The sequence below is a fragment of the Euleptes europaea genome, chromosome 9 (assembly GCF_029931775.1).
Source record: "Euleptes europaea isolate rEulEur1 chromosome 9, rEulEur1.hap1, whole genome shotgun sequence".
Lineage (NCBI taxonomy): Eukaryota > Metazoa > Chordata > Lepidosauria > Squamata > Sphaerodactylidae > Euleptes > Euleptes europaea.
The window spans coordinates 28,350,385-28,377,598 of record NC_079320.1 but is presented as its reverse complement, the minus strand read 5'-3'; the positions used below and the strand labels follow the sequence as shown (position 1 = coordinate 28,377,598).

The following is a 27,214-nucleotide window of genomic DNA, read 5'->3' as shown; positions in this document are numbered from 1 at the left end:
AGGCCTTGGCACGGCATAAGTATTAGACTTTCCACCTCTTAAACAATTACCTTGCAAAATGTCCTATAAGTAGGATAAGAAGAAACAAATACAATATGAAAGACTATGCTTCTATCTTAGAAACTTAGAAATATACACTCACCCAACACTTTTAAATACCTTTCTGTATACAAAGTGTATTACATATGAATTCAGAGAAACCTACAGGAATTTTCAGGGCAATCCTAAAGGGAGTTACCTTTCAGTGCATTTCAATGGGCTTAGACCTTAGTAACTTTGCATAGGATTGTGCTGTTAGATGTCTAAATCATGAATTAAAGCCATTGGTATGGTCAGTAGGCCACCTTTTTTGTTTCAGATTTAAGGGCCCAGCTACACATTACACTTCTGGGGAAACCCAGAAGTAACATCAGTCCTCTCTAGAAATCACTGAAAAATTCCCAAAGAGGCATGACGTCACTTCTGGGTTTTCCTGGAAGTGTTATTACACCATTGCTCATGGCTGCCCCCCACATCTCCCCTTCCAGTCTTCCACTGTTTACCAGCCTAGGACTGGCAACCCTACTCTTTGGTGTTTCTGCAAACTGAAACAGCCCCAAGCAGTCACTATGTACTTTGTTGGGGGATGTATGGTCCATCTAGGGATGTCAGCGTTCAGGTGGGACCTGGGGATTCCCCAGAATTATGCCTTATCTCCACACTACAGAGATCAGTTCCCCTGGAGAAAATGGATGATTTGGGGGGGGGTGGACTCTGTCATTGTACCCCACTGAGGTCCCTGTCCTCTCCAGGCTCCACTTCCAAATCTCCAGGAGTTTTCCAACCTGGATCTGGCAAGCCTCCCCCCACCACTGCCAGTGGCCAGAGGGGACCTGACAACACAGTTCCAGTGCAAAATGAGTGCCTGTACACAAATGAGTGTTTGGGCATGTTGATTACAGCTTTGGACACATCTTCAAGGCAGCCATTAAATAAACCTGGAACTAAGCAGGCTTAACTCTGGGTAGTGCCTAGATGGAATACCTTCACAGAATCCTAGGTATGCAGCCTTCAGCTCCACAGAAGTAAGATGAAATATGAATGTAATAAATAAGTAAATGCTTTAAGATGAGTAAATTACTTTGATATTTATGACAAATGCTTGCTAGTCCCTTTTTAGGTACCAAATTTATTTTATTTAAAAACATTTGTTTGCTGCCTTTCCACCCAATTTAGGGTTCCAAGACAGATGTATCTTCCTGGAGGGGAGGGACTTCTACAGTATGGGCACCACAACCAAGATGGCCCTTTCTCAGGTTGTCACCTGTCTAACCTCAGATGGCAGAAGCACCTGAACCAAGGCCTCTGAAGATGACCATAGGGATCAGGTAGGTTCATATGGGAGTAGGCGGTGCTTAAGATATGTTGGCTGCAATCTGTATAAACCATACCAATATCCGCTTTCAGCCATACAAGGTTTTGTGTGATATGAATTACGCCAGTATATCTAACTGTGCACCAGATCTCTGCACATGCATTTATTTATTTTTAAAGGAAGATCGGTGACCAAGATAATATACACCAGAATTTGTTTTAAGTATGTCCAAAATATCCCTTTTGATTCACAAAACAGCTGAGTTTGTTACAGTGTCTTCTGAAAAAGGAAGATTCCTTGTAATGTACTAATTTTAAAAAAGTGTTGGTGTTAGTGACAGATGTCCTAATGAATCTGGCCTGCGGACATGGTCTTGATGGTTTTACTAGAAACAGCTGACTTTTGCAAGTTATTTTTTTAAAAAAATCTTCAATAATGCTGCTGTAGTATCAAGAAGGATGGAATTAAGGACAGAATTAAATCTAGCAAGCAGAAATAGACATGCATGCCTCAACTGACAGAACAAGAGCAAAGGAAGGGAAATAAATAATTTTAAAGGATTAGCTTAATCCATTCTTTCAGGAGACCCAAAAGAAATTGCTAGGAGACCTTTTAATCTGACTTTTAAATGCATTTCTTTCAACCAGTTTTATTTGTAGAACACGCATTGTACATAACATGCAAATTAGTGAAGATGATTCATTATACAGCTAACACCAATGTTACCTAGATCGTTATGTGTCTGTGACCATCTATTTCCTTACTTTTGATTATAATGGTAGGCTTCTGATTACAACCTGCTACAATCTGAAAGTTCCTGTTGTTCCTGGATAGATCTAGCCATCTACTTACAGACCTATACCAATAGGGTTGCCAACCTCCAGGTAGTAGCTGGAGATCTCCTGCTATTACAACTAATCTCCAGCCGACAGAGATCAGTTCACCTGGAGGGAACGGCTGCTTTGGCAATTGGACTATATGGCATTGAAGTCCCTCCCCTTCCCAAACCCCACCCTCCTCAGGCTCCACCCCAAAAACCTCTCGCTGGTGGTGAAGAGGGACTTGGCAACCCTATATACCAAACATGCGCTATATTGCTTCTCCATTGTACATTTTTAAGTGGAAAGCACCTCAGTTAGTAAAACAAACAGAAAAAGAGAGATAAGAAATAAGTATCATTACTTGATTACTTATTTAACCTGCATTTCAACCACAGTTTCACAAACAGGGAACAACAAAAAAAGGGGAAAAATTCAATTACAGCCGTGATTTTGCATCCAATATAATGTTAATTAAAACATTCAACAGCCTTAGTAGCACAGCAGCATAAACACAACTGCACTGTTCAAGATCACAGGAGAGGGAAAATATACTTTCAAACAATAATAATAAACAATTCAATTAAACACTTAGATTAAATACATGTTTTCACCTAAAATGTACAAGCTAGGTACCAGGGGAATGCTTGTGTGAGAGTACTCTACAGTTTGAGTGCCATGACAGAAAAGGCATGACCTATACTTGTCACTGGAACTTTGTCTGAAGCGGGTGGGGTTCTATAGAGCAGGGCCTCAGTGAACGTTTTTCACTGCTGGGAGAAACCCGTGCTTCATGTTTTCCAGCTGCAAACCATTTGGGGCTTGAACAGTCATCACCAGCACTTTGAATTGGGCCCAGAGAGGGTTCAGCAGCCATTGCAGTTATTTTAAGACAGGGGAGACATCTTTCTTAGAGCTGCTGCCAGTAAACAGTATTGCTGGAACGTTTGTTGTGTCAACAAGTTTCCAAAACAACTTCAGAAGCACACTTCCTCTAGAGTAGATCTGTCACAATGATTGAGAACCTACAAAACTGCATGGCCTCAGAAGTACAGTAACCAATCAGTCAACTGAACAAGTTTTTCTAACTTCTTTGACTGCCTTCACTGGCTGCAGCATACAGACTGAACTGCAGGATCTAGATGTGATCAGAACATGGATAATCATGGCTAGATCTTATGGTTAGGGTTGCCAGGTCCCTCTTCGCCACCGGTGGGAGGTTTTTAGGGTGGAGCCTGAGGAGGGTGGGGTTTGGGGAGGGGAGTGACTTCATTGCCATAGAGTCCAATTGCCAAAGCGGCCATTTTCTCCAGGGGAACTGATCTCTATCAGCTGGAGGTCAGTTGTAATAGCAGGAGATCTCCAGCTACTACCTGGAGGTTGGCAACCCTACCTATGGTATCACTTGTCTAAGGCAACAAACTCTAGTACATGTTTCCATCGGGGAAAAAGAGAGAAGAGGATCTATTGAGAAGAGGACCACTGAAAAGGCCAACCTGGAGATTGTGGGCCTGGGGCTATAGTAGGGAGGGAAATTGGCTAAGAAGAAACAAAAAAAGCTGGTTGCATCTAACCAATCACATTTTTTTGTTGAAATATGATGAACTGGCAGTCTCTACCTTCAATTTCATAAATGTGAATACATTAGGGTTGCCAACCTCCAGGTACTGGAGGTATTGGTCACCACCCCTAAAAAAGGATATTACAGAGATTGAGAAGGTGCAGAAAAGAGCAACCAAAATGATTAGGGGACTAGAGCAAGTGCCCTATGAGGAGCGGCTAAAACGCTTAGGGCTGCTTAGCTTGGAAAGAAGGCGGCTGAGGGGAGACTTGATAGAGGTCTATAAAATTATGAATGGTTTGGAAAGAGTAGACAGGGAGAAGTTTTTCTCCCTCTCCCGTAATGCTAGAACACGGGGTCATCTGCTGAAGCTGGAGGGTGAGAGATTCAAAACAGATACAAGGAAGTATTTCTTCACACAACGCATAGTTAAATTGTGGAACTCCCTGCCCCAAAATGTGGTGATGGCTGCCAACTTGGAAGGCTTTAAGAAGGGAGTGGACATGTACTTGGAGGAAAGGGGCATTCATGGCTACTGGTTAAAATGGATACTAGTCATGATGCATACCTATTCTCTCCTGGATCAGAGGAGCATGCCTATTATCTTAGGCGCTGTGAAACACAGACAGGATGGTGCTGCTGCAGTCGTCTTGTTTGGGGGCTTCCTAGAGGCACCTGGTTGGCCACTGTGTGAACAGACTGCTGGACTTGATGGGCCTTGGTCTGATCCAGCAGGGCTTTTCTTATGTACTAGCTGGACATCTCCTGCTATTAGAACTGATCTCCAGCCGATAGAGATCAGTTCACCTGGAGAAAATGGCAGCTTTGCCAATTAGACATTGAAGTTCCTCCCCTCCCCTCCCCTCCCCAAAGCCCGCCCTTCTCAGGCACCGCCCCAACAACCTCCCACTGGTGGCGAAGAGGAACCTGGCAACCCTATAATACATCTTAGAGTACATAAGAATAGTTAGCCCTAATCTTTTCTTTTAAAATTCTGTCCATCATCCAATAAGCAAAGACATACTCATTTAAGATATTGATTGTGTTTTCTTGCCAGTTTAGTTAGAACCCAAAGGCATAGAACAATTTCCTAATGCTCCCTATGAAATATGAACGCAGAGATCATTAAAAAAAAAAAGGTCTGCAGTGGCCAAGTATGTAACAGCAGTCAACAAGCAACAAAAGCTAGAGCTTGGATTCTCCTAGTTGTGAACAATGCAAACAACGTCTTTGGTATGATATTTATTTCATGCTGTCTGAAAATGCTTGCAGATCTGCCTGCAATAATGGTGTCAACTATCACAGCAGGACTGTAACAACGCTATGGGTTCTGACAACATGCTGGCACAATCCTGTATGTAGCTCCATTGTAGTAGGAGTAGTGAAAATAGGAATTGTGAAAGTAAATAAGGACCCAAACAAACATGGATAAAAAGAGCAGGCCAACTTGTATCAACTGACCTAATGGTCAGATTCTACCATCCAGGATAAAACAAAAACAACTCATCTCCCTGGTCTTTATAAGGGGGGGGGGAGTCAGAAAACTGCAGCTAAATCTATTCTTGAGAACACTAATGTTCATTAAAAGAAATATCGTGTTGAAACATTAAAACCAAAATTAAAAGACAAGAACAAATTTTATTTACTTGCTCATTAATTAAATTATATGTTTTTTCCCTTCAAGTCATTTACTGAAATACTGTACCTCTCTGGGCAATAAGAATATAGGAGCCGTGCTGATGCAATCGCATCACTTCTGGTTTACACCCAGAAGTGCTGGGTGTAAACCGGAAGTGACACAATTGCATTGGTGCAGCCGCACACACAAGAGATCCCTGCTTCCAAGCTGAGCATTAGGGCTGTTGAAAAAAAATCGGTAAAATTCGGATTCGGCAAAATTCGGCCTGTTTTTATTCAGGAAATGCCGAAGTCCGAACTTCCCCTATTCGGATCCGTGGAATTCGGCATGAAATTCGTCGTTCGTGAATAAATTTGGCCGAATAATGCCATTTAAGCACATTCACAGCTTTCCGTGGCTCGGGGGGGGGGCATTTTTGGAGGTAGAGGTCCCAAACTTTCAGTTTAGCTTGAGGGGACCCTTCTTGCAAGAACCCCCAAGTTTGGTGCAGATGGGTCAGGGGGTCCCGAGTTATGGGGTCTGGAAGGGGTTCCCCCCTCCACCCATTGGAATGAAGAGGAGCCGTCAAACCTTAATGTGCATCAGAGAGTGGCAAATCCAAGCCAAAACCTCCCATTGTTTCTGGGGCAGCCAGAGAGAGACTCACCGACCCACACTGTCCTCCAGGCAAAGGTGGCAACCAGTGAAAACAGCAACAATCACACTCGCAAAGAGGAGATCAAGCCCCACCCCCACCAGGACAGGTCACCCCCCCCCTTTGGCTTCCCCACACACACACATACACACAGTAGAAGCCAGTCTGTGGCTTCTAAGAACCTATGTAACTAAGCCGAAAGTGCATCCAACAACGCTCAAAGCGTAAGTAAACAGCGTAACTAGCATGGGTAATATATCTTTTCATTTCAACACAGCCAAAGTGCATCTTATAACGCTACTAGCGTAAGTGCGACCTGCGCAAATTGTGTATCTTCAGGATTGATAGATTTCACTTGCAAAGAGGCAATCAGCCCCCCCAGGACAGGTAACCCCCCCAAATCTCACTCCACAGAGGCAATCAAGCCCCCCAGCAGAACAACCCCCCCTCAAACCAGTACGACTCAGCTCAACCCCAAACAAACGAACCAAGGAGGAGGCGCGGGTGCCGAGCAGAGGGAGACTCACGCCACACCGCTGCACTGACTCAACTCCAGGCGAGGGTGGCAATGGGCAGAAAAAGGCAGAACACACACTCCCGCAGAGGCAAGCGGGCACACACATCACCGGCAGAACAGGCAAAGCCCCCCCTTCAAACCAGTACAGCTCTCGGCTCAACCCCAAACAAACAATCCAAGGAAAAGGAGGAGGCGCGGGTGCCGAGCGGAGGGAGACTCACACCGCACCACCGCACTGACTCAATTCCAGGCAAGAATGGCAATGGGCAGAAAAAGGCAGAACACACAGTCCCGCAGAGGCGAGCAGGCACATCCCCCTGGCAGAACAGGCAACAGCCCCTCTTTGGCTTCCCCCCCCAACCACAAAAACTGCTTTCCCCCACACACACACAGAATCTGCTTTCCCCCCCCCCACACACACACACAGGGGAAAAGGTATAGAGAAAAACCCAAAAAATCAAACTGTGTGGATGTCTTCCAGCAGGAGCAGGGAGGAGAAGTAAATCCAATCCTATTCCAGTAAGCAGTTCAGCTCAGGATCTCTCAGGAGCAGCACCACCAAAATGGAAGGAAATGAACTCGGGAGGGGTCGGGACAGGACGGGAGGGACTCGGGAGTTTTTATACTCTTTTCCTGGCCAATTCAAAGGGGAGAATCCCTGCTCTTATTGGCCAGAAGACCCAGCTTGGGCTACCATTGGCCGCGGGAGAATGCTGATTCGGGGGCGCCGAAGTTGTACGAATTTATCCAGCGTCCGCCCGAACTCGCCGAGTTCGGCTCGTTGTTTTCCCGCCTTTTTTGACTTTGGCTTTATCAAACTGGAACCAATGAATCAGGGAAAATTCGGCTGTTTTCCATGTCGGATGGAACCATATCGACAGCCCTACTGGGAATTGGATTGGAGGGCAATTGCCCACTAATCTAAGCAACCTGACAAACCTATGTGGAATGGAGTTAGGATTGTTAGCTCTGGGTTAGGAAAAACCTGGAGACTTTTTTGGGGGGGAGCCTAGAGAGGGTGGAATGTGGGGAGGTAGGGACATCAGCAGGGTATAATGCCATTGAGACCACCCTCTAAAGTAGCCATTTTCTCTGAGGAAGCTGTTCCCTCTCATCTGGAGGTCAGTTGTAATTCTGGGAGATCTCCAGGCCCCACCTGGAGGATGGCAACCCTAAATGGAATTGACTGCTGGTGTTAAATGTTCATAGTTTTAATGACTTAACTACTGATCTTAGGGACATTTTTACTTAGGGAAGTAACTACTCATCTTAGGGACATTTTTTTCTGCTGAACAGAGGAAGATTCCTGCCATTACACAAGACTAACATGTATTAATTGAATTCCGTTTGCAGTTACCCTTTTTTTTTTTTTGCTTCTTATAGAACCTTTATTTATTCTGTCAATCAGAAGACATTTCTAACATGACTGGCAGCTGCCCTAGCTACAATAAATTGCATACTACAAATATGTGCTTTTTCTTCTGCAAAAAAATTCCATACACACAAGATAGATTGTTTTCAATGTACCCTTGCACAAACAGAAATTTTTGCAGAAGAGAAAATGCACTCCATGGCAGATACTATCCAACACACATGGGACTTGTTCAAAGGATACAAACAAAACTGATAAACTTTAATATGGCAAACTGTACAACTCAAGGCAGAGGTATGGGATTCAAATAGCGACATAGTGACACGCAATCTGACTAATTTCTCCTTCAAACAACTGACAACTAGGAAACATTACAACTTTATACTTATGAAACTCTCCTCAATTTTAAAAACAGTGCAATGAGACATGGAAGGCTGCTTCTGAAGTCCAAAGCCCCCTTCAATAAAGGGAATTAGTTGTCCATGCCTTATACTCGCACAGGTGTGCTAACCTATGTAGAAAGGCAGAAGGTTCTGCGTTCTCTCCTCCTGTGTTCTGTCTCTGACTACCTTCTCCAGTTAATAATAATAGTTATTGGCATCAATGTACATGATGGTTGACAGAGTAACTGAAGCAAGAAGGTTCCCGCCCCAAGCTGCATACAGTCTAAATTTAGGCAGTGGAGAAAAACTGCTTTTCCAGTGGAAATTCTTTGTGTCGGATCAGGCAAAAAACAAACAAACCCTGAAACACCAAAATGCTACTCCCTTAACACCAACTCCATATTCCAAATAATGGATAATGATGGACAGGTCAATTGTGTCAAAGGCTGCTAGGGTTGCCAGGTGCCCGCTGGTGGCGGGCAACCCCCCGGTAATGTGCCCCTCTGCCCGCCGACCAGCTGAGGGCCGGTGGGCAATCATGCATGCGAGGAGCCTTAGTTTGAGTGGTAAAGGGTCTCTGCGGCTCCTTGCGAGGCGGCACTACCGATTGTAAACATGCACACACACAAGAACAGAACAGAAACCTCCCGCCGAAGGTGAGTGGGGACCTGGCAACCCTACTGCTGATGGATCTAACAGTATCAACAGGGATGACTGTTCCCTGTTCCCTTCTAAGCAAAGATCATCCACCAGTGCAACTAAAGGCATCTCAATTCCAAACCCAGATCTAAAACTGAATTGAAATGGGTCAAGGGTAGGTATGTCATCCACGAACTCCTGGTGTTGTCGACCCTATTAAGCCTCTTCCACTGCCACTAATGAGATAGGATCTTTTTATATTGCGTCTACAAGAAACAGATTAGCAGCTTGTATTATAAATGAAGGCTACTTGGTGCATGCCGAAAAATTGACACTTTTCGCAGAGTACAATGTTTTCCTAAGGAAACACAAAGACTGGATTGTTTTGATGGTGAAAACGGTGTACTTCAATCATTACTGAAGCAATTCATGAGCTATCATAAAACTATCACATCATAAAATGTGCAAGAACAAGAACAGCGCTCTGAAGGATGGAGGGTCAGGTATAATACACCAAACCGGCTCACTGGAAGATTAAAAAACATCTAATCTTCAAAATAGACTAGATCATTCTGGAATATCCTGATGCGAAAAAAATGTTTCTTGTATGATAAGGGGAGGAAAAGGAAGAAATGGTATCAGCATCAACTGTTGCAATTGGATGCAGTTTTGCTGTTGAACTAAAGGATGATATACTGCTTTAAAAGCCTATCTCCATGGATTTGGTAGTGCTATACCATAAATGCCATTGAAAGTGTTACATAAGAAGTGCCAAACATAAATGTACCCATGAAGGAAAATCAACACTGAGCATAAGCAATGTCCTTTTGTACGACATTGTTATGGCAAAAATAGTGCTGTACCTGCAGGATAGTTGGATCAGCATGTATGTTAGACAGATAAAACCAAATATAAATGGGGAAAAGGTGCCAACAGAACATGTCTGAGGGTGCATCTGATTTAATTCATACTTGGACTCCACAGAGACAAACCAGGTCATGACATTATTCTGACAAGATGACACTTGGTGATACAACGAAAGATGCCTGTAATCATCAATGGTCTGTCTTGCTTGGACTGAAGTCATTGATAAGATGTGCTTACAATTTTGTAAGATTTCCTGTTTTTATTTTTCCACCTATAACAACTCATACTTGCCAGCATTTGTACCCCTGAACACTGAGTTCATTTTATGTTTAGTTTCGCACTGAGGTTGAGATAATTTTGGTGCTACATAATTCCATAAAATGAGACAGCCTTAATTTTCATCATTACAACCTACTCCACTGTTACATCTGGTGCAATTTTGCCACAAATAATAGGATCAGCTAGCTTTTACATTTATACATTTATATCTACCAGCAATTAAGTATTTCACTGTCTACTGGATGAACAGAATTAATTTTGGATTTTATGTATTTTGAATAGATTAGTAGAGGGGCAGATTTACTAAGGACTTATTTATTTACTTCATTTATCCCCTGCCTTTCTCCCCAATGGGGCCTGGAGCTGCTTACAACATTCTCCTTTCCTCCATTTTATCCTCACAACTACCCTGTAGGATGGGTTGGGCTGAGAGTGTATGACTAGCCCGAGGTCACCCAGAAAGCTTCCACGGCAGAGTGAGGGTTCAAGTCTGAATCTCCCAGATCCCAGAATGATATGCTTGCTACTACACTTAGCACAACATAAGTTTGGAAAGCATCCTACATCTAGCTATGTTAATGTGCTTGCAAGCATGAATTATTGTAAAAATTCCATGGTTTGCATATGCATAAGATTTCAGTGGGCAGGCTACAATAATATAATAGAATGCCTCTCATTAAAATCTGTGCCTGGCTATCTTTATTGTCTGAGTCAGTTTTGTTTGGATCAGAATTCAAGGACCAAACATCTGTTAGCATGACTGTAGACAGTCCCTGGAACATTCAGTGCTACAATAAATGTTTTGGGGGGAAATGGAACAATCATATACTCTCTATTAAGATTATCTTTTATTTTTGGCATTTGTCACGGAAACAGAAGTGTGATTTTTTTAAAGTACAGCAAACTCACATGGCTTCATTTTTATATTGGAATTTGGTATTAAACTATTGGCATACACAAGACGAAACAATTGGGTGACAAAAACTGAATGGCCATTTCTTTTAAACTAGGACAAGTGAAAACAAGTTTCTGATCTCTTGAGCTAAAGAAACACAACAACAGAACTCAGACATAAAATGAAGCTTTTTGGTCACTGTTCACTTCCATGGTCTTTAGCAAATGGCCAAAATTTCAGATGGGGGAAAAAAATAGGAGGGAACAAGCAACATGCACAGAATTCCTTGCAAATCTTTACAACTCAAAACCTAGGAGTGGGGAGAGGTAGTTGGACTAGATGACCCTTTTGGTACCTTTCAGCTCGATGTTTCTAATTTCATACCTGGGAGATTGATTATAATGATAATGGTTATTGTTATTGTTGTTGTTGTTGTTATTGGACTTTTAAACAGCTTTATCCTGATGAGTTGGGCTCATAACTTTAAGAAGTATAATATATAAGGTTGCCAATTTCCAGGCAGGGCATGGAAATCTCCCATAATTACATATGACAGATCAGTTCCTCTGGAGAATATGGCTGCTTTCAAACTCTATGGCACTATACCCTGCTGAGGTCCCTCCCCTTCCTAAACCCAACTCTCTTGGGTTTCACCCCCAAATCTCCAGGAAATTCCCAACTTGGAGTTGACAATGCTAGTAATATAGCTCCTGTTTTCCAGTTTCCATTTTGCCCTTCAGGGCAAAATAAATTCAGGGTTTCACCCTATGCATGACAGATTAGCCTTGGCTTGATTTGTCGAAATAAGGTCTGGTCCATGACATACAACATTGTAACAGGACAAAAATGTCAACGTACCTGCGATTGTGCATTAATATTTGCTTTTTCCTTAACTAGAACTTTGACAACTTCAGCCTGTCCAGCCAAGGATGCAATGTGCAGTGCAGTATTGCCTTTCTGTTCAGTAAAAAAGAAAAAGAAAAATCTTTAATTTTTAATTTTAGAACCCATCTCAAAGCAACATACAATAAATAGAATCCCAAAACTTCACTGATTTAAACTTGTAACATTAAACAAAGTACTTAAATGCTATCCAAATATTGCTAGAACAGAAATCACTTGTCATTTAAGGAAAAACAAATCTGTAAAGACAGGCCGAGGTAAGCCTCTCTCAGGAGTTCTATAATCTGGAAGCTACTTGGTTAAATGTCGCTCCACACTGTAACCCTTTGTTATACTATAATACTGGGATGTCCTTGACACACTATACATCATTTATAATTTAGATAAATCTAGAATCTTCATAGAAACAGGTATAGGCAAGCAAGGGGGTGAATACGAATCTGAATCCTCTGACCTGGATCCCTCACATGTCATCAACCACTGAACAACATGACGTGCAGCTGGTTATAGCAGTAATTTGGTTCCCAACTCATTTTCCTTCACTAAGCCTTAAGAACACAAGAACAGCCTGCTGGATCAGACCTGTGGTCCATCTAGTCCAGCATCCTGTTTCATACAGTGGTCAACCAGCTGCCCTGGAGGGCAAACGGCACAGGCACTGAGGCCAATGCCTTCCTCTGCTGCTGCCTCCCAGAGCTGGTATTCAGAGGTTTGCTGCCTCTGGATATGGAGGCTCTCATCAGTCACCATGGCTAGTAGTCTCTGATGGACTGCTCCTCCATGACTCTGTCTAACCTCCTTTTAAAGCTATCTGTGCTTGTGGCTATTACTACCTTCCCTGGCAGTGAATTCCACAAATTACTCGTTGAGCAAACAACTATTTCCTTTTGTCTGTTCTCAACCTATTTCCCAATAATTTCAATAGGTGCCCCCAAGTGCTACCATTACGGGAGAGGGAGAAAAAGCTCCATCTATTTACTTTCTCCATCCCATGCTTATAGCAGTGTGAAAATCAGTGGGTGCAAGATTTGGAAGACACAAAACTAACAAGTGCTCGTGCAGATGACTCAAGAGTTGGTTCTTAACCATGGTGAAAAAGCAAAAAACAGAACAGCAATCTTGCCATTCTACCACAGCCCTTCCTTCCGGAACACAAAGCTCCACCAGCAACCTTACCATGGTTAACTATGATTTTGTCTTATGTCTACAATGATATCAAACATGGTTGTGGAAACCAGGGATTGTTCCTGATCTAGGCTTCGTAAATGAGATGATGTACTGTTTTTCCCCCCCTTCATTATCTGGGGTTCAGCAGCTCAGGGAAAGTTTCCATGCAGCTGCTGTGTTCCTTTCTTTGAAGCTCATTTGCAATGGAGAGTTGATGTGAGTTTCGTGGGGCTTGCAGAGCTCCATGCAGCATATATTCTCTTCTTGGAGGATGCGGAGTGATGATTAATGAAAAGAAAGGGTAACATACTCTGCTATGACATATAGAAGGGGGGTAAGAAACATCCTGAGGAGATCCAGCACGTTTCAGAAGCACTGACTTATATGGTTTAATGCTTACATCATATAGCCACGAGGAAATGTAATGTAGTGTGACATTTGTAAACACCTGTTCTTGTACTGAGTCGAGGAAGAAAAACAATTCCCTCTACAAAAATGGTGAATAGATTACCTTAGTAGCTGAGTCCACTGCAGAGCCTCTTTCCAGCAATTCCTGAACCAAGCCGACGTGGCCTTCTTTGGCAGCCAGGTGCAGAGCATTGAGTCCATTCTGTAAGCAAAGAAAGAACATGTGTCACTAATCCCCACATCTTCCCTCAGACCATATTCTTACAACCATTATCTATGAGGAGTGAATCCGTGTTGACTAAATTTAAAAGTACTTTCTGGCCGCAGAGGGGAAAAGAGCAGTTAAAAACAAATAAAAACAAAAAAATGGGGGAAATGCCCCATTGAACAAAGTAAGGCTGCACCACCAAAAAAGGGGGTGCAGTCACGCTGCAGCTCAAAGGGGCATTCCCAGGGCGAACGGGGTTAGGAAGCTGCCCAAAGGCAGCGCCATCTCCAGGAATGCACCAGGAATGCCTCCCCCTTGCCGGCACAGGCGGTCTCTTCCAGGATTTAAACTCAGAGTGGCTGCACTGACGGCGGGGGCCGGCAGAACTCCATGGCTCCTTATCTGGGGACTTTTTAAAATCCCTCCCTTTAAAAAAAAAAAAAAAAGGTTTTCCTGGTATCACAAACATTGGCTGTTCAAGAACACAAGAGCACCTGCACACATGCAGAACTAACTGCAGTTCTTTGGTCCCTGGTCTCCAACACAAATTACGTCCATTATCTTAGAATGAACGCACAAACTGGTGATAAAAGTGCTTAAAAAAAACGAGATGTAGATTTAGAAGTACTCGTGAAAGAAATGCAAGCTGGCAGCAGTCACTAGAGTCACATTACTAGGCCCTTCCCATTCTACACTGTGTCGCACTAACATCCGGTCATTTTGTGATGCATCTGCAGTAACTTAGAGTGCATGTGTGTGATTCAGGCTGAATAAATAAACAACTTTATCAGGAGCCGTCTGGCTTCCAGTTTCTGAAGTAGGTACATGTATATAGACACCCCCCCACACACACCCCAGTATCCAAATGGTATAACTGGCATGAGCAAATGGCTTCACATATGCATTTGGTGCTTTTTCAACTTGCCTTTCTTAATGGCAGCTCCTTGCACTGTGATGACTTGTGGGTGGCTATAGTTCAAAGTGGTGGCAGAACAGTACAGGGCTGAACCTCAGTTTCCAAACCCCAGTTCCACATTAAGCATTGCACCATACTGGCTCATTCTTGCCTCGTGAATGACAGGAACTCACAGAACAGAGGTGCCTGGTGGCCATTTCGCTGTGGTTTTCAGCAGGATGGCAGTTAAATGTCTGTTTTGCCTCTTCACGTACTTCTTCACACACACACATATACAAAGCTTATGTTGTTATTTCTCCCCCTCCAAACACACACCATTAATCACATCAAACCAAATGCATATTCTTTCCGCATTCCTACACAACCACTAACGTTTTACCCTATTAACATGTATCTGATATACAGAAAGCCAAGCATCCGTCACCTAAACCATGCAAGCTCCTACATACCTATCACAACACATATGTAAATACAAATACTTAATAAGTCCCTCGTCATTTGTCAGTGACACACAGGATCATATCACCTTGCCGATGCAGGGCTTTATTGTGGGCCCTTTCAAATTTGGTGGATTTGCCTACCCACTACCCAGAGCTTTTGGGTATATACCATATACAGGAATATACTCCTAGCAATATACAGGGAACTGCTTGGGGACTATGGTGTTGGGGACAGGCTCCTACATATCTACAATTTTCACATTTCAACTCTAACCAATTCAGCAAGGGCTAGGCAGACTTCAAAAAGTTGCATACAGCACCATTAAAATCACACAAAGTCTGCCTGCCTTGTATGTTTGAATGCTAGATAACAGCTTGGATGGGGGTTCTGCTTCTTCTTCAGTTGAAGAAGTTAGTCATTCCTCTGCTGATATGTAGGGTTGCCAACCTCCAGGTAGTAGCTGGAGATCTCCCACTATTACAACTGATCTCCAGCCAATACAGATCAGTTCCCCTGGAGAAAATGGCCGCTTTGACAACTGGGCTCTATGGCATTGAAGTCCCTCCCCTCACCCCACCCTCCTCAGGCTCTGCCCCTCAAAACCTCCCGCCGGTGGCAAAGAGGGAACTGCAACCCTACTGATATGGCTTGATCAGTTCGTACTGTGGTGACCTTCAGTTAGAGTTTCCAGGTCTCTCTCTGGGAGGTTTTTGGGGTGGAGCCTGAGGAGGGTGGGGTTTGGGGAGGAACTTCAATGCCATAGAGTCCAATCGCCAAAGCGGCCATTTTCTCCAGGTGAACTAATCTCTATCAGCTGGAGATCAGTTGTAGTAGCAGGAGTACCTGGAGCTAGTACCTGGAGGTTAGCAAACAAGAGCAGCAACAATTGCACAATACTAAGAAATAGTAACAATAGTGGTATTAATGTATCATATCCACTGTTACATATAAGCACATATACATAAAAATAAATTTATTTTTATGCTCTTGTTTGCTAATTTCTTGTCAGCACGCTAACTTTAGCTTGCCACACAGTACCTGGAGGTTGGCAACTCTACCTGCAGTTGCTGTACACATTCATTAGTTCAGAAGGGCAAATCATTGTCATAGTGTTGAGAAGGCTGCATTTGGAGGAACAACAAAGTCTTTTTCCACAAAAGGTTTTTTTAAAATGTATATATAAGTAAGAATTTAGCCTTCTACTGTTTGTAGATTTCTTTGAACAACCATATATGAGGTTTCTTTCAGCTTTTGTGTGTGTGTGTCCCCTCAAGTCACAGCTGACTTATGGTGACCCTGTAGGGTTTTCAAGGCAGGAGAGGTTCAGAGGTGGTTTGCCACTGCCTGCCTCCCCACCATGGTATTCCTTGGAGGATGCCCGTCCAAATACTAATCAGGGCTGACCCTGCTTAGCTTCTGGTCTGATGAGATCAGGCTAGCCTGGGGCTATCTAGGTCAGCTTTAGAGCAGCAAAATAGTAAACGTTTTTGAAGTGCAAATCAGCTGTAAATTAGGCCTTGGTGCTGTGCCGTACAGAGTACATCAGTAGTCAGTACTGAACATAGCTAGGGTAGTACAATATTCAGCGACTGACTGAGAAGCAAACAGCCTTCTACACAGCTATTTGTTCAGCCCCATGGAGAGCATATTGCTACAATTCCCTACTGGAATGATTAGAGCTCACTAGGGGCACATTTGGAAAAGAAAAAAAAATTCCAAATAAACACATAGCATAATTCTGCCGATTTCAGAACAACTTGCTTACAAGTAAGCTGAGCAAATGCCTGTGGCCCAGGAAAACACACTCCTAGCAACAAATTACATTGACTCACTGCACTTTCCATTATTTTACATGCTAGAATCCTATTCATTCAATTGTAAGAATGGGTGCCATGGCCAAGGTATCAGAAACATCATCACCATAAACTGGTGTAAAGATAGGAAATAGCCTTTATTGTAATTCAATATATTCTAGAGTCCATGTTTTCCCACATGCAACACGATCCTACGTGGGTTTCTTTTGTGCTTAAAACATGTCCTATCAGAGGTTATTTCTTAGTGGCAAAACAAACCAGTACTACTCAAAGGCATCGTAAGCTATATGACATCAGCTGCGTGTACCATTTAGCAAGGAAGTGGAGCGTTGTGCACTGACATTTCCAAAACTGTTGCTCACTAGCCTAAAAATATCAATGATTTATGATCTTCACAACTTGATGTGGCACTCCAGTTCACATTAAATGAAGTAATGGTTTGTCATAAAATGTGGCTAAAGCTAAAGCACAAGAACCATTACTGAATAAGGATTTGACAGAATTTAGGGAAGAAAGAATGTGGTCTGTGTGGTGGGCAGAGGCACCCATGAGTCTGTCTAGTAGGCCAAAGGCATGGCAGGTGAAGATGTGTGCAAGTTATACCAGTTGGAAGAGTTTGGCCTGACAGTCACATAGGGTTACCAGATCCCTCTTCACCACCAGTGGGAGATTTTTGGGGTGGAGCCTGAGGAGGGCGGGGTTTGGGGAGAGGAGGGACTTCAATGTCCATTTGCCAAAGCGGCCATTTTCTCCAGGTGAACTGATCTTTATTGGCCGGAGATCAGTTGTAATAGCAGGAGATCTCCAGCTACTACCTGGAGGTTAAATAAGACAAAAATAAAGGCACCTCCGTGCCTATACCAAATAGGTTTGGAAATTAGCACGGGAAAGTGGTACACAAATGCACATAAACAGGTGTTTTTTGCAACCTGTTTATGTGCATTTGTGTACCACTTTCCCGTGCTAACTACCTGGAGGTTGGCAACCCTACAGTCACAACATTGGATGCCGCTGGCAATGAGACACAGCGTCAGCCCAGCGCGAAGAGGGTGTGCCATTAGGCTGGTGAGGATGGCGCAGGGGGGGAGGCGAAGGGCCACTCCCATGGTGTCTAGGGTGACTGCAGTTACTGGGGTGGGATCTAAAGGTGGGCATGAGGAGGAGCTAAGGGAAAAACAGAAGTGAGCTCACCCAGCATAGGGCAGCAAAGAAGCACAAGGTGTTTGTGGCAGGGAGTGAAAGAACTCCCCAACAAGGGAGGAAAAAAGAACTGCTATCCTTCTAGCCAAAAACTTCTTGTTTGGACCATACTTCGAGTCTCTGTTGTGGTCCTGGAAGTATGGACACTTGACCCCTGCCCAGCTCAAGGGTAAGGCAGAAATATCCCTTGACAGATTTGTCCTGACCAGACAGCATCAAGACCAGGCTTGGTGAGCCGGTGAGTGAGTGTGTGTTTGTATGTGTGTGCATGTGCTAGGGTTACTTTTGTAATCAATAAAAGCTGCAGCTTAGTACCCCGAACACTGAGTCTCTGGCTTCTTTCTCTCTTGGCAAACCTAAAACGCGACAAAAAGGACACTGTGCTAAAATTGTTGAGGTTTCAGGAGGAAAGCCTGATCACGTGTCCTTTGATTCCCAATACTCCTAGAATTTTTTTCTAGCAAAAAGACAAGGCCCGTGTGGGCCTGCATTTCTCCTATTAGCCAGCAGGTTAGGAAGGACAGACACTGCTGTGACTCACATGCCTCCTTGAGTTATGTGGGTACCTACTATTGGGTACTGTGGAACATATCTAGTGGACCACAACAGACAAAACTCCAAGTGCTCAGACCATTAAACTAATACAGATTTTTTTTTCTTATAGGCTTATCTGGAAACCTTAGACACCACAACAAGATACAACAACCCCCAGTTTTAATATAATACAGAAGAGAGGTCCAGTTTCAGGAGAATATATATTGGGTTTTAATGTTCATTCTTTTATGTTAAAAAGAATCTTTTAATCATGCACACTGATATCTGTTCAGAGTTAGCCTTAAACTCTGTGACTATCTTGTAAGTTCAGATCAAGAAACAGAGCAGTTAATTTAGGTGCAAACAAGGTATGGACATAAATCCCAAAATAAATTACATATGAACAGCCCCTTGGGATAAAAATGTACTTAAATAACACTGCAATAGGTAATGAGCTTCATTAGCTAAGAACCTTTTAAAGCTCTTAAGGGGAAAAGAAGCAAAGTTTTGCTCATTCTTAGATTATAAAACTGAGAGATCTGTTAAACAGATAATTGAACTGAACTGTATAGTCCACTTGCATGTTACTGGTGCCAAGTGGGAATACTGGGACATGAAAGGTGGAACATGGAGTGAATGGTGCAGTGTGTCAGGTTAAATGGCTCATGGGGTCATTAAGCAATCTATCATATCACTTCAGTCACAGTGGAAGAAAACTGGCCACAATTTAATGTTCTCACTAACACAAGGCTTTGCTTACTGTACCGTTCAGCTAATTAAGGCCCTAGTGAATGTGAACAAATTGCTAATTTTACCTTATTTGGACTAATTTTTACCTTGTTATCAAATAAGGGGCACTTTCACACATGCTGAATAATGCATTTTCAATCCACTTTCAATCCATTTTAACGACTATTTGCAAGTGGATTTTCCCATTTCACCCAGTAAAATCCAGCTGCAACATGCATTGAAAGTGGATTGAAAGTGCATTATTGGGCATATGTAAAAGGCCCTAGGAGAAAACAAGAATACACTGAATGAAAAGAGAAACTAATCTGTACATTTCTTTTGGTACAAGAAAAGATGCATTGTGGGGCAAATACATTTCAAACATGAAAACTTATTGGTTCTTGTAGGTTATCCGGGCTGTGTGACCGTGGTCTTGGTATTTTCTTTCCTGATGTTTCGCCAGCAGCTGTGGCAGGCATCTTCAGAGGAGTAACACTGAAGGACAGTGTCGAGAGACATCAGGAAAGAAAATACCAAGACCACGGTCACACAGCCTGGATAACCTACAAGAACCAATGAACTCTGACCGTGAAAGCCTTCGACAATATTATGAAAACTTATTGTTTTGTAAAAATCAGAAAAAAATAGTCACAATAATCAGCTGTAAAGTTGTCACACTGCTGTACTTTCATAAAAATGTCAATGTTCGAGCAACACTGCTCAAGGAAATACCAACATAAGAGTACATAATGCTAATGCACATCACACTATCAGGCCAAATCTTTCCTCCCTCAAGGATAGTAGCATTGTGCAAGGGTTGCCAATTTTTCAATTAAAGAATGAGAAAGAAGGCAAAATAAATAGGTACATGGGGATTTGTTTATAAATTGGTTATCAGATTTCTGATGCCTTTTAGCCATCTCTGTTTCTGCAGGGGATGTTCATTGTTCATATTTACACAATCCAGTACTGTTCTTTCTGTGCATACATCATCTTGTCTCACTAAGTGGTTTCACCTTTCCCCGTTTCTCCTTATGAGAGGTTTGTTCCCTATCCGTTTGCAGTTTTAATTTTTTTATTTATTATTTATGCAATTCATTTATACCCCACCTTTCCCCAGTGGGACCCAAAGTGGCTTTACATCATTCTCCTCTCCTCCATTTTATCTTCATAGCAATCCTGTGAGGCTGGTTAGGCTGAGAGAGGGTGACCGGCCCAAGGCCACCCAGTGAGCTTCCATTGAATGAGTGGGTATTCGAAACTGGGCCTTCCAGATACCAGTCTGACACTCTTAACCACTATACCACACCAGCTCTCACTGGCTTTATTTTTGGAACTGGCCACTGAAGCTGTACCCTTAAAAAGCTCTACACACACACATTATTACCAGATGGCAAGCACTAGGCAGTGTAAAGGTACAAACACAGACCAGGCAAGTTTTGTTATGTTCCATTAATAATCCTAATTTATGCAAGTTTCTACATATCACCAATGCCTTGCCCCCAGTTCAACGTTTTCATGGCCAGGAAAGTGAAACTCTAGGAGTAGTGAAACTCTTTGGTACTTTATCCATGAATCCAGGATCAGAATCCTGGCTTGTATCATGCACAGCTGATCACCAGAAATACAATTCTTCACTCAATGTACAAGGAGGAGGAGGAGGAAGAGGAGGAGGAGAAGAGTTGGTTTTGATGTGCCGGCTTTCTCTACCACTTAAGGAAAAATCAAACCTTCCCCTCCCCACAACAGACACCCCTTCCCCTCCCCACAACAGACACCCTGTGAGGTAGGTGGGGCTGAGTGTGAGTAGTCCAAGATCACCCAGCTGGCTTCATGCATAGGAATGGGGAAACAAATCCAGCTCACCAGATTGGCCTCTGCCACTCACAAGGAGGAGTGGGGAATCAAACCTGGTTCTCCAGATCAGAGTACACTATAAACTTATCTCATTTTCAGAGTCTGGACCTCAAGGAGAGGGCCCAGGCAGAGACAAATCATGTGTGCTCAAGATGATGGCCATTAAAGATTACTTAGGTATTTCAGCCAAGGTGATGCTTACAAAACCCAGCAAAGCAAATAAAGGCCTTACAATGTCCCATTAGCTTTCTGGAGTCTCCTGACATGTGAATTTTATACAGCAATATTTGAGTCCACTAGCTCCTTAAAGACCAACAAGATTTCCAGGGAGCTTTGACTCTGGAAAGCTTATACCCTGGAAATCCAGTTGGTCTCTAAGGTGCTACTGGACTCGAATCTTGCTCTTGTACTGCAGACTAACACAGCTACCCACCTGAAACTATCTTCAAGGATTTTATAGAGGCTAATAGCTTTGCTGTGAGAACAAAACAAACAAAGGGTCAAGCACCTCTTGGCGGGGATGTCTCCTCTATAGCAGTCCACTTGTTTTCAATACCCCTTATCTATGCTCAGCTATGCACTACAGTACTAGGCACGGCTAGTTGAGAACTGAACTTGGCAAGCTACAGCCCTTCCCCAGAGTGAAACAGGACAAATAAAGAGCAAACATGAAGAGTCACTGTTGCTTCTTCTGTGTGCGCATCCAATACAAAACTCTCCCAATATAACACAGCAAAGAGTTATAGAAAGCACAGGAGAAAACAAAGTCACCCCTGTAAACACGCACTGTACAGACTGTAGAAAGCTGGATGTCAGGATACTGACAAGGTATAAAGGTGTAGCATTAGCCATCCTTAGTGAACCAAAGGATTAGTGCAGACCATGCTCTCCTATAAACATAAATCCTCTCAGTCTGGCTAAGTAACAAATTGTGGATGTCATTTTGTTGGAAGGGAAGCTTAATAATAATAAGACCAGTGATTCATCTAGCCCAGTGGTTCCCAAAGTGGGCAGTACCACCCCCTAGGGGGGCGGTGGGATTACCTAGGGGGGCACTAAGAGGCAAGAGGGCAGCAGGGGGGCACTAGAGGTGGGCCCCTTCAACTGTGATGTTCACTCATGTACAATAGATCAAGCTATGGCACCATGCTGGAAAATTGGGTGGAAATGATCAGATTTTTTCCCCCAGACTTTGAAGAGATGGTACCACTGGATTAAGTTCATCAGTTTTGTTGAATAAATTTCAATTAAAAGGTTTTGATTTGATTTTGAATAGATGTGCAATTAATTGTTACTGTTTTGAAATTTTATTGTTATTATCTTTAGAGAGTCATGCAAACCCCTATTTTGAATAATGCTTTTTATAGGATAGGGTATGGGGGCTGGGGTTGAGTTTGTGGAACCAAGGGGGCGGTGGCCTGAAAAGTTTCGGAACCACTGATCTAGCCCAATATCCCGTTTCCAACAGTGGCCAGACAGATGCTACAGGGAAACCCACAAGCAAGGCCCCCAAGCAACTGACTGGTCCCTGCCATCTGATTCTTCAGAGGTACTGTGCTTCTGACCCTGGAGGTCCCATTCATCCCCCATGGCTAATAGCCAGCAATAAAGCTGTCCAACCCCTTTAAAATCCATCTAAGCTAATGCCGGCCCTGACCTGGACAGCCCAGGCTAGCCTCATCTTATCAGATCTTAGAACCTAAGCACGGTCAACCCCTGGCAAGTTTTTGGAAGGGAGACTTCAAAGGAATACCAGGGTCAAGATGCGGAGGAAGGCAATGGCAAGCCACTTCTGAACATCTGTTGCCTTAAAAACCCCACCAGGAGTCGAGGTAAGTCATATGTCACTTGGCGGCCAAAAACAAAAAACACAACAGTGTCCATCACTACATCTCATAGCAACAAGTTCCACAAATCAGTTGCCCACAGTGTGAAGTAAAACCCTTTTGTCTGTCTTGAATCTATTGCTAGTATACGTTCTAATATTTGAGTTGCCAACAGGCCGGAAGAAAGTTGTCCTGTCCCTTTAAAAAGGTAAAGGTCCCCTGTGCAAGCACCGGGTCATTCCTGACCCATGGGGTGATGTCATATCCCGACGTTTACTAGGCAGACTTTGTTTATGGGGTGGTTTGCCAGTGCCTTCCCCAGTCATCTTCCCTTTACCCCCAGCAAGCTGGGTGCTCATTTTACCGACCTCGGAAGGATGGAAGGCTGAGTCAACCTTGAGCCGGCTACCTGAAACCAACTTCCGTTGGGATCGAACTCAGGTCGTGAGCAGAGCTTTTAGACTGCAGTACTGCAGCTTACCACTCTGCGCCACGGTCCCTTTAATAGTAGCTTAATGTGTGGAAGTGAGCTGCTGAAACTTTTCATGTCATATAGGTAAATTATGTAACATTCTATTAGGTCTCTATTTAAGGGATAGGGCATTTTTTTCCCCTCCAGGAAGCTGACAACCTTCAGCACTATGGGAAAAGGAGAAAAGTTTCTCCCTTCTTCCACACCATGCACAAATTGTATACCTCTATCATATTACCCTGCAGCCCCTATGTTTCTAAATTAAATGCCCAGATCTTTCAGCCTTGTCTCCTAGAGGCAGGACCAAGAATGGAATCAAAGACTGAAGAAGTCAAATACAGGAAGACTTGACTGAATCAGTGGAATAAAAAACAATCTGATTGCAGAGAAATTTATTTTAAAGACATAATTTCTGAACCTCCTTTCCAAGGGAGTGTAGTTAGGATCACAGGAGAAAGCTCACCATGATTTAAAAACAACAGTACATCTGGAAGATTTACTTATAAACTACAGACTGTGCAACTCAGTATTAAATGAATCGAGACAATACTGCGCAGATAACAGTGAAGGATCTATTCAGTTTTAATGATCAGTGGAAACACCAAAAGGTCAGCTGGGCACAATCCAAGCTCTTTAGAAGAGAGAGAGGCTGTAAACCAAATGCTGTATTATCTGATTAAATAGATCAAGGCAGTTGAAAACCACACAGGGAAAGTCTCGTGTTGGTTTTCCTTGTTATTCACAGGTCTGTTTTTGAGGTCTAAATAGAATAAAAAGAACCCCTTTCAGTAACTGAACACAAGACCCAATGTTTTTTAGCCTTTTAATAAAAAGCCTACTCTAGATTCTGGAGAAATAGTACTGAGAACCCACAGAAAGAGAAGGAGAAAATGATGAAAGGACAAGAAAAGAACCAAGCTGGACTGATCGCAGACATCTTAGCAGACATCTTAGCACATTTCTTTATTACTGAGATGGTACTTCCTTGACTAACATCACCCTTTTATTTGTTTATGCAGTCCTATATGTTCAAAAGTCTACTTTTCAAAATGAGGCAAAAGAATCACAGGTAAGCAGCAACTCATTTCTTGCCTGTATATTAGCATGGAGTAATTACATATTTTACAATGGTTAGTTCTTCAAGGAAGCAGATCTGAAAGGGGTTCACTATAGTGCCCTGCAAGTGACCTAGGAAAGAAAGATCAGTACGTTGCTGAAACAACCAGGGATTCTGTTGCCCATGTAAGAAAATGCAACGCAAAATAAGGCTCTTAATTCGGATCACATCAAACATTACAGTTTTAGCATCTCAAATTTTGCAAGAAATGTATGTTTGTTGCACAAGAAAGTTGAGACAATCTGAAATGTACAGTGCCATCCTAACCAGAGTGATGTCCATTGATCTCTGCTTAAGATGGCTCTGCTATTCTTCTGTCTGCTTGACAAAGCAAATTAAGTGTCAGGCTGTTATCTCGGTTTAGATGTTTCCTTTCGTTTCTCTGCTGAACCGTCCAGACTTCAAGGACGGCTACACATACCAAAGCCTGGGAACGCCACTCCTGGGAAATAATGCTGTTTATGCTTTGTAATCTCCCGCCGTTTCTCTGCCTTATATTTCCAAATAATGGGCAAGACAAACCATAGCTGTCATCTTGCGTTCAATGCACTGTATTGCCTATTTGACCAGTAAAGCCATCTGCTTGGAATCTGATTGTCTCTGTGGTGATTTCTGGTTCGATGGGTCAAGAGCTGACATTAAGAAAACATTAATTGTTTAATCAAAGCAAGCATTAACAGATTGCAACTATCTTTTAGAATTAGAAAAGATAGAGTTATGTGGAGCTTTTTGTTTTTGAAAAATATTTTCAATCAAAATGAGGTGTGAAATGTAAGTGGTCACTGGACAATTCTGGGGGAAACAATGCATAGTGAAGTCAGATGTTGTGTAATTAGGCTGGGATAAAATATACATAATAGATCCGGAATAGACAAAGACAGCTAAAACACATTAAATATGGCAAATAATGTATTTTAAATGCTTTTTGAACTTCAAAAAGCGGCAAAAAGTGGACAGTGGTTTGATCCTCCATTTCTAGTTTCAATTAACATTACAAAAATAAATAAAGTAGAAGAGAGAGAGAAGACACACAACCAAGCAGTGTACCAACCCCAAAAGTTAAAGAGACAATCCAACGGCAAAAAGTAAAGAGAATATAGCTACAAATAATAATCTGCATATATGAATAGAATTTTGTGATTTGGAGGGGAAAAAGAGCTCATTAGCAGGACAAGAGGAAGAGATGTGTAGCTGCACAGGTGACCACTTGATTAACAACACTTACAGGTAAGTGCAACCATGTTTTTATTATCATGGTACCTGTGCAGTCCAACATGGGACAATAGCAAGCTCACGTAAAGGTATAGAACATCAGAACATAAGAAAGGCCCTGCTGGATCAGACCAAGGCTCATCAAGTCCAGCAGACTATTCACACAGTGGCCAACCAGGTGCCTCTAGGAAGCCACAAACAAGACGAGTGCAGCACCACCATCGTGCCTGTGTTCCACCGCACCCAAAATAATAGGCATGCTCCTCTGATACTAGAGAGAATAGGTATGCAGCATGACTAGTATCAATTCTAACTAATAGCCATGAATACCCCTCTCCTCCATGAACATGTCCACTCCCCTCTTAAAGCCCTCCAAGCTTTAAGGCAGGTATGAGCTCCAGTTGAACAAAAATTGGAGAACCTTTCTTCCAACATCTGCTTTTTTTGTAGTATCTCCATCCATGGAGTAGTGCTTTGTGAATGTGCAGGAAGAGGACCAGGTCATTGTTTTTGCATCACTGGAGAAACCATTGTGAAGAGCAGAAAAAGTAGCTTGTGCACCAGTCGAATGAGGGTTGAGCAGCAAAGGGCAGTCAACTATGCGAGTTTGTAGCAGAAATGGATGCAGGAGACAGTAGATGGCTAAATGTTTGTAGCTTGACTTGCTGTCAACATGAAATAAACAGGTTTGGGTCTTTTCTTAAAGATTTAGTTCCATCCAGGTATAATAGTAAGGTTCTGCATATATCAAGTGTATGAAAAGGATGCTCTCTGTCATCCTCAGGATGTGAAAAAAAATTACCAGTATGTCTTGATCAACATGGAATGTGGTAGGTAGAAATGGACATAGAACTACTCTGGAACTGAAAATATTAAGGAAAGTGGGGTCATGGCAGAGGATCTGAAGCTCACTGACCCTACAGGCAGATGGTATAGTAACAAGGAATTTAGCTTTCATGTTGAATAGTCGGAAAGGGCAGGAGGTTCAAATGTCAAGCTCATTAATTTAGCCAGTACTGTGGAGAGGCTCCATTGTGAGACAGGAGGAAGGATGGGATGAAATTCATTAAGTAGACCTCTTAGGAAATGCTGTAACACTCTTTGGTCAAAACTGTGTGTGTGTGTGTGTGTAAAGTGCCTTCAAGTCGCAGCCGACTTATGGCGACCCCTTTTTTGGGGTTTTCATGGCAAGAGACTAACAGAGGTGGTTTGCCAGTGCCTTCCTCTGCACAGCAACCCTTGGTGGTCCCCCATCCAAATACTAACCAGGGCTGACCCTGCTTAGCTTCTGAGATCTGACGAGATCAGGCTAGCCTGGGCCATCCAGGTCAGGGCTTGGTCAAAACTGACCTTCCCTTAATGCAGGGGTGGGGAACCTTTTTTCTGCCAAGGGCCATTTGGATATTTATAGCATCATTTGCGGGCCTTACAAAATTATCAACTTAAAAATTA

The 27,214-nt window shown here is 42.9% G+C and overlaps 1 protein-coding gene across 1 annotated transcript in view; it reads right to left on the bottom strand.

The window, feature by feature from the left end:
• The window catches only part of ANK2 (ankyrin 2), a 244,447-nt gene that overhangs the window by 114,027 nt on the left and 103,206 nt on the right, over window positions 1-27,214 (bottom strand). The window contains exons 3-4 of the mRNA XM_056855307.1: window positions 13,540-13,638; window positions 11,817-11,915 (exon numbers count right to left, since the gene is read on the bottom strand). Coding sequence (XP_056711285.1) covers window positions 11,817-11,915; window positions 13,540-13,638 — 198 coding nt within the window. The remainder of the gene's footprint in view (window positions 1-11,816; window positions 11,916-13,539; window positions 13,639-27,214) is intronic.